We start from the raw sequence: 8,127 nt of genomic DNA, 5'->3' as shown, positions 1-8,127 counted from the left end.
CAACTTTGTGGGCAACAGTTTGGGGAAGGCCCTTTCCTGTTCCAGCATGACAATGCCCCTTGCACAAAGCGAGGTCCATTCAGAAACGGTTTGTCGCGATCAGTGGGATGAATTGGGACGCCGACTGCGAGCCAGGCCTAATCGCCCAACATCAGTGCCCAACCTCACTAATTATTTTGTGGCTGAATGGAAGCAAGTCCATGCAGCAATGTTCCAACATCTAGCGGAAAGCCTTCCCAGAAAAGTGGAGGCTGATATAACAGCAAAGGGGGGACCAACTCCATATTAATGCCCATTATTTTGGAATGAGATGTTCGACGAGCAGGTGTCCACATACTTTTGGTCTTTTAGTGTATATACCATTAGAGGAGCCTTACTATAAATAAACCACTTGTTACCGCACGTTACCCTAATATGGTGGTTTACATTGCCATATCAGCATGACCTGTCAGGCGGCTCTAGTTGGATGGATGCTAAATGTTTGTGTGTTTATATGGTTGGTCTGTCTGGTTGTAGCTACGTTACTGCAGGTACACTGCAGAAGTGGACAAAGGGCAGTGTTCTTTCTCCTGGTCCAGTGAACACTAGCAAGGCAAGCCTGCGCATGCAGACTTAATGAGATCAGTGAGGCGAGTCAGGCAGGCAGGAGGAAACATATGATATCATTCCGCTCACATGGACCCAATAAGCGCCCTCATACGTATCTGTGCTATGCAACCAGTCTTTGTTTTACATCGCAACAACTGTTTACAGACTGAAATGTACATTTGTTTGCTGTCAATTTCAGCGGTTGCCTTGGACACATGACGCGTCTCTGGGCCTTTCCTTGTAACCATGGAGCTGGGAGTTGACAGGGCCTTCCCAGCATACGTCTCTCCGATGGAGTCCAAGGGCTGCAGTGGGCGACAGAAGACCCGGATTCCAGAGTTTATCCAGAGGAGTGGGACAGGCAGAACAACAACCCAACATTCCAAAGACAAAGACGAGGAGAGGAGGAAAGGGGACAGCGGTGGTTCCAGGAAGAAGGCTACCATGGCACCCACCTCCGGTTATATGAGTGACAGGAGGCAGTACTCTATAAGGGCACCGGTGGTCACCACAGAGCAGCAGACCTCCATCCTAAAGAAATCATACCTACAGGAGCACCCAGAAAACGTGAGATGGGAGTGTATATGCTTTGTAACAAATGCATTGACTGCTGCAATTGTATGACTTCTGAGAAGGATAAAGAACACATGTTACATTTAGATGACCTGATTTATTTTGCTTTGAAACTAATTCTACTTCTACTATACAAATAATAACAATGAATACTACAGTGTATGTTAGCTGTACCTACTCCTACTCTATCCCTCACCATAGGAGCGACAGTGGGAAGGTAGCAGTAATGAAGCAGACCATCATAGAGTGTTTGACTTCCAGCTCAGACGGGCTGAACAGGAGTCCCCAGACAACCTCAACCCCTCTCAGGCTGACATCTCACCCTGCTCAGCTTCCAAAGAGGACCTCAACACCTCTCTGGGGGTGTCAGACCTCAGGACCAGGCTGTCACACGAAGAACCCACCTTCAGGTCATTATACCTGGGCAGCAGGCCCGGCCGACACAGCCTCTCCAGCCGACCCCTGGAGGTCCATAGCTTCTCTACTCCACTCAGACCCAAGTGGACCTCCACTCTGCTATCCTCCCTCTCGCCTTCCTACATCCCCCATTTGCGCCCCTCCAGACAGAGACGGACAGAGCTGAGAATGGATGCAGGTGAAGTTTATCAATCACGTGAAGGGGGAGGGGAAACTTATCTAAACGTAGGCCCTTCAGTGGGCGACTCCAAGGGTCGCTCCAACCCTGCGCTCCACACCATGTCCCCCCACCAGGCCAACTGCTGGCCCTGTATCATTTCCAGCTCCCTGCCCCACTCCCCAGACCAACACTCTTCAAGCTGGGACCCTGATAAGGAGTATCAGACCCTCCTGGACTACACCTACCCCCTCAAGCCAGGTAGTGTGGTGGGTGGATGGGATACCTCAGAGCTCGGGGGTGGGTCTCTCATCCAAACAGACCCAGGCCTCCTGGATTCGGGGATAGAACTGGACCGCCTCTGCAGCTCCATCAGCCTATCAGCTTTGGACTTTTCCCTAAGTGTCATGGCAGGGGTGGGCACTAGTAGGGCCAGGGAGATGGGAATGCTGGGTATAGGTCAGAGGTCATCTGAGCTGCGTGGGTTCTCACACTCCAAGTCCTCTGATGGTCGCCTCTCCACTAGCCCCTTCTTCTCTGCGGACCCTATTGGTCTATCAGTAGAGAGTCTGGACTATAGTGGATGTGGTGGTGGTCTGAACCATTCACATCGTAGCGGGGGAGGTCACTACCGCCAACATGGCAGCTCCTCCTCCTCTTCCACCACGTTCATCCGCACAACCAGTATCCTTCCCCGGCCAGGGTACCTCGGAGAGTGGGATTGGGACGAGGAGTTCTGGCCTCTCCCGGAGCAGTTGGAGGAGCTCCAGGGTTTGTCCCAGCAGGTCAGGGAGGTGACGGCCCAACTCAGCCAGTCTGTCACAGCCAATTGGGACTCCCTGGAGAGGGGGAACACCTCCGTCCAGTCCTGCATGACCATGGCAGAGAAACAGGAGGCAGAGGAGGAGAGAGAAGAACAGGAGCAGAAAAAGGAGGAAGAAAGGGAGGATGAGAAGGAGAAAGAGGAAGTGTCCATTTCTGAAGCACTTCAATACTTCAATAAAGGTATGTGTTGGTGGCAGCATTTTAGTAGGCTCTATTATTTTATGGTATTTTATAGTATTTGTAATAGTTTTTAATTTAGCACGTGTTTGACTTCAAATACTTTCCGCCTCTGAAGCGATCCATTGTTGGGAGTCCTTCCAGGCAGCCAGAGGCTCTGGTTTTAGGATGGAGGCTGGGGTAGTAGGCAGGGGAGAGAGAAGGGCCAGTCTGAGGGAGGCGGCAGGCATGGTGGACCAGCTGAGTGGACTAACCCTGCCTGTGTTCCTGACGGGGAGCCAGGGGGAGCAGGAGCAAAGGGAGTCCCTCATGCAGCACATCCAGGTTAGGACAGAGAGCTACTGTAAGATGATCACTGTATTCTGTGGAATATAATAACAAGCATATGCCACTTCCACCAATACAACAATACAATACAATAATTCAATATGATACACGGCACAATGAGATACAATACACATTACACAATCAGTGCAAGGTGTTGATAATGGTATATTGCATAATACATGTACAGTACATAGGTACATCTCTCTTAAAGGTGCTACACACAGGATATATATATTTTTTTTTCATTGCCAATTTTGTCATTTCAGAAAATTTCTATAATAGATTGAGTGTATAAAACATTAGGAACACCTTCTTAATATTGAGTGGCATCTCCATATTGCTCTCAGAACAGCCTCAATTTGTCGGGGCATGGACTCTACAAGGTGTCGAAAGCGTTCCACAGTTGGCTGGATTTCCTTTGGGTGGTGGACCGTTCTTGATACACACGGGAAACTGTTGGGAATGAAAAACCCAGCAGCATTGCAATTCTTGACACAAACTGGTGCGCCTGGCACCTACTACCATACCCCGTTCAAAGGCACTTAAATATTTCGTCTTGAACATTCACCCTCTGAATGGCACACATACTCCATGTCTCAATTGTCTCAAGGCTTACAAATCCTTCTTTAACCTGTCTCCTCCCCTTCATCTACACTGATTGAAGTGGATTTAATAGGTGACATCAATAAAGGATCATAGCGTTCACCTGGATTCACCTGGTCAGTCTATGTCATGGAAAGAGCAGGTGTTCCTAATGTTTTGTACACTCAGTGTATCTGGCGCTAATAGCGGAATGATGGTGTTTCACAGTATTACTGTGATTGGCTGTGATATTTGCAAAAATTCTACACTGTTCGATCAATTTCAGTTTATGTGAGAAAACTAGCACTGAATAGCGTAGGGAGTCATTGCACCATCTAAATCGCTGTGAAACATCTTTTCAATACGAAAAAATATTCTTACTTTCGGTTTTAATTCACCAGCTTCAAACAGCCGTAAAAACAATATTTTTTGTTGCTAGAAATATATTTCTCAGCGATTTAGATGATACAATGATTCCCTACACTATTCAGTACTTGTTCTCTCACAGAAACTACAACAAATTGAAGCACAGCCACAAAGTCAGAACAGCTGCCACTCCGGCGAAATCAATTGGCGAATATCACAGCCAATCACAATACTGGCTGTCACGTTTGTCGTATGATGAAGGAGACCAAGGCGCAGCGTGTGTATCATTCCACATTTTATTTAAACTGTGAAACTATGCAAGACATACAAATAAACTACTAAACAAAATAACAAACCGCGACGAAGAGGTGCAACATACACTACCTCAAAATAATCTCCCACACAACCTAGTGGGAAAAACAACAACTTAAATATGATCCCCAATTAGAGACAACGATAACCAGCTGCCTCTAATTGGGAATCATACAAAAACCCCAACATAGAAAAAAGAAACTAGAACCAACATAGAAATACATAAACTAGACAAAACCCAACATAGAAAAAAAACCTAGAACCAACATAGAAATACATAAACTAGACAAAACCCCCAACATAGAAAAAATAAACTAGAACCAACATAGAAATAATTAAACTAGACAAAACCCCCTGTCACGCCATGACCTACTCTACCATAGAAAATAAAAGCTTTCTATGGTCAGGACGTGACACTGGCGGGTAAATAATACCGTGAAACACTACCATTCCACTATTACTACAGATATATTATGGTCATTTTCTGAAATTACAATGCACAAATTCAACAACAACACAAATCCTATGTGTAGCACCTTTAAATACTACTATATTCAAATCCACAAACAAGCTGTTGAGGGGCAATTTGATATTAATTCTGAGACTTACGACCTGTTTACCCATCAGACCTTCTGTTCTAACCTGGAGGAGCTCATCCAATGGCTGTACACGGTGGTGGAGAGGATGGAGGTGTTGGAGCCGCCCACTGTGGACATCAAGAGTGTCAAGTCATCCCTGGCGAATTATAAGGTCATTGGTGCACATACACAAACACTTTAAATGATCATATCAATCAATTCTATATTAAATTCTTTGGGTGTACACTATGCGTCTTCTCAGCTTTATAGCTTGGGGAAATTGATTAATCAACCCACTCTGCCCCCTTCTCTCTCTCTCTTAATATTTCTATATGCCTCTTTCTCCCCACTCCCTCTGTTTTTCCCTTTGTCTTCTTCACCCCATCTCACTCTCTCCTCCCCCCTTCCTTTCTCCCTCCAGAGGTTTCAGAGAGAAGTAAACGCCCACCAGCCCCTGACCACCTCTGTTCTGCAAACTGGTGAGCTTCTCCTGGGTTGTTTGACCTCCACTTCTCCCGGTGACCCTCCCATCACTGACAAGTTACTCTTTGCCTGCAGCTATTTAATTGATACCTATTGTATCTCAGGTGTCACCCACCACCTGATAATTAGGACAGGTTTAGAAATTAGGCTGCCTTCACACAGGAATGATCCTGCTCTCAACTCAAGCGGATCAGCCTGTCAGACCAGACTTCTTCTTAGTAAAGGGTGTGGAAGTGTTTTACCGGAAGAAGACGATGAGGCCAACACACCACCCTACACTATTTCCCTATGTGAATTCTGAAATACACTTGTGCTCCTTTACTAACGGAAGCGTAAAATGAATTGCATGACACAGCAACAACATCTGAGACTATTGAAGTGGGCCCTGCCTGTGTTTTAAAGGGCTCCAAATTACAAATGACAAATGAGTTTACTTGTTTGTGTGAAGGCTACCTTGATCAAAGGGTAGAATTTCTTGTCTGCTAACAGTGGTGAGCTTGACTATTTGTTTCAGGTCCCATATAGTTCAGTTCAACATCTAACACTGGCATACTGTTGATTTGTTCTGGTGGTCAGGCGTAATTCTATACACACAGTCCTCTCCTCTGACAGAAGCAGGAAACGCTGTGTGAGGAGAATGCGGCCATGCATGACTAAGAGTTTTGGGGCTCTGTTTTCTTCTCTTTCTCTTAATCCAAGTTGTTACATGTCACAGGCGAACAAAAAGGAATCTTAGTGAGTTGAATGTGAAATGTACCACTACAGTTTCCCATTTCTCTTCTGTTTTCTATACTCATCTCTATACTACTCTCTCTTCTCTCTTCCCCTGTCTCTCCTCCCTCTCACTCTTCCTCTTCTTATGTCCCCCAGTTCTGAAAGAGACCCTCTGTCTTATTGAGAGGCAGTCCAAGGCGCTGGAGACCCACTCAGAGCACCTCTTCTCCTCTATTATCTCGGCCATGGACAGACTGACCCAGCCCAGGGAGCCCAGTGGGAGAGAGGAGACCCAGGCAGGGGGTCCCAGATAGGATGGCGGTCCAGAGGACAGCTCAGTGAAGGCTCCATTCAAGGCACGGATAGTATGTTTCTACAGTTATGTAGAGATTGGGATATGATTACTCTATAGCACCCTCTAGTGACATGTTATCAGTTTTATTATTTAATCATCATAAGAAGTCAGTTTCCTCCTATTGTCTTTCAGTAATGAAGAATGAGTGTGGATTGGTGGAGCAGGCTTGATGAGGGGAAGGAGCTTCTTCACTTTGACATGCCTTAAAGGATTGGTTCACAGAAACTTAGACCACTCGCAATAGACTTCCTCATTGCTTGTTCTGCAGTATGGGGGCTATGGAAAAACATTAACAAAGACCAGAGGTTTTTCAATGCCTCATAAAGGGCACCGATTGGTAGTGTACAAATATAAAAAAGTAGACGCTGAATCTCCCTTTGAACATGGTGAAATGATTAATTAGGCTCAATACACCCAGTCACAACAAAGATACAGGTGTCCTTCCTAATTCGGTTACCGGAGAGGAAAGAAACTGCTCAGGGATTTCACCATGAGGCCAATGGTGATTTTAAAACAGTTACAGACTTTGGTTGTGATATGAGAAAACAACATTGTAGTTACTCCACAATACTAGCCTAAATGACAGAGGGAAAAAATGTAAGCCTGTACAGAACAAAAATATTCCAAAAAATGCATCCTGCACCCTTTCTACTGACTCTGAAAAACACCAAAAGAAAGATGCCCAGGGTCCCTGCTCATCTGCGTGAACTTGCCTTAGGCATGCTGCAAGGAGGCATGAGGACTGCAGATGTGGCCAGGGCAATAAATTGCAATGTTCGTACTGTGAGACGCCTAAGACAGTGCTACAGGGAGACAGGACGGACAGCTGATCATCCTCACAGTGGCAGACCACGTGTAACAACACCTGTACAGGATCGGTACATCCGAATATCACACCTGCGGGACAGGTACAGGACGGCAACAACAACTGCCCAAGTTACACCAGGAACGCACAATCCCTCCATCAGTGCTCAGACTGTCCGCAATAGACTGAGAGAGGCTGGATTGAGGTCTTATAGGCCTGTTGTAAGGCAGGTCCTCACCAGACATCACCGGCAACAACGCCACCTATGGGTACAAACCCACCGTCGCTGGACCAAACAGGACTGGCAAAAAGTGCTTTCACTGATGAGTCGCGGTTCTGTCTCACCAGGGGTGATGGTCGGATTAGCATTTACCGTTGAAGGAATGAGCGTTACACCGAGGCCTGTACTCTGGAGAGGGATCGGTTTGGAGGTGGAGGGTCCGCCATGGTCTGGGGCGGTGTGTCACAGCATCATCGGACTGAGCTTGTTGTCATTGCAGGCAATCTCAACGCTGTGCGTTACAGGGAAGACATCCTCATCCCTTATGTGGTACCCTTCCGGCATGCTCCTCCTGACATGACCCTCCAGCATGGCAATGCCACCAGCCATACTGCTCGTTCTGTGCGTGATTTCCTGCAAGACAGGAATGTCAGTGTTCTGCCATGGCCAGCGAAGAGCCCGGATCTCAATCCCATTGAGCACGTCTGGGACCTGTTGGATCGGAGGGTGAGGGCTAGGGCCATTCCCCCCTGAAATGTCTGGGAACTTGCAGGTGCCTTGGTGGAAGAGTGGGGTAACATCTCACAGCAAGAACTGGCAAATCTGGTGCAGGGACACATTATTCCATTTCTGTTAGTCACATGTCTG

The 8,127-nt window shown here is 46.8% G+C and overlaps 1 protein-coding gene across 1 annotated transcript; it reads left to right on the top strand.

The window, feature by feature from the left end:
* The first annotated feature begins 636 nt into the window (after window positions 1-636).
* LOC106606239 (uncharacterized) lies at window positions 637-6,961 on the top strand. Its single transcript, XM_045720467.1, has 6 exons — window positions 637-1,155; window positions 1,363-2,740; window positions 2,856-3,061; window positions 4,952-5,074; window positions 5,324-5,420; window positions 6,256-6,961. Exons 1-6 carry the CDS (start codon window positions 835-837, stop codon window positions 6,411-6,413), a joined length of 2,283 nt encoding a protein of 760 aa, XP_045576423.1. The 5' UTR covers window positions 637-834; the 3' UTR covers window positions 6,414-6,961.
* The last annotated feature ends 1,166 nt before the right edge of the window (window positions 6,962-8,127 follow it).

The sequence above is a fragment of the Salmo salar genome, chromosome ssa01 (assembly GCF_905237065.1).
Source record: "Salmo salar chromosome ssa01, Ssal_v3.1, whole genome shotgun sequence".
NCBI lineage: Eukaryota > Metazoa > Chordata > Actinopteri > Salmoniformes > Salmonidae > Salmo > Salmo salar.
Note: the sequence above shows the minus strand (reverse complement) of the source record. Positions and strands in the feature narration are given on the sequence as shown.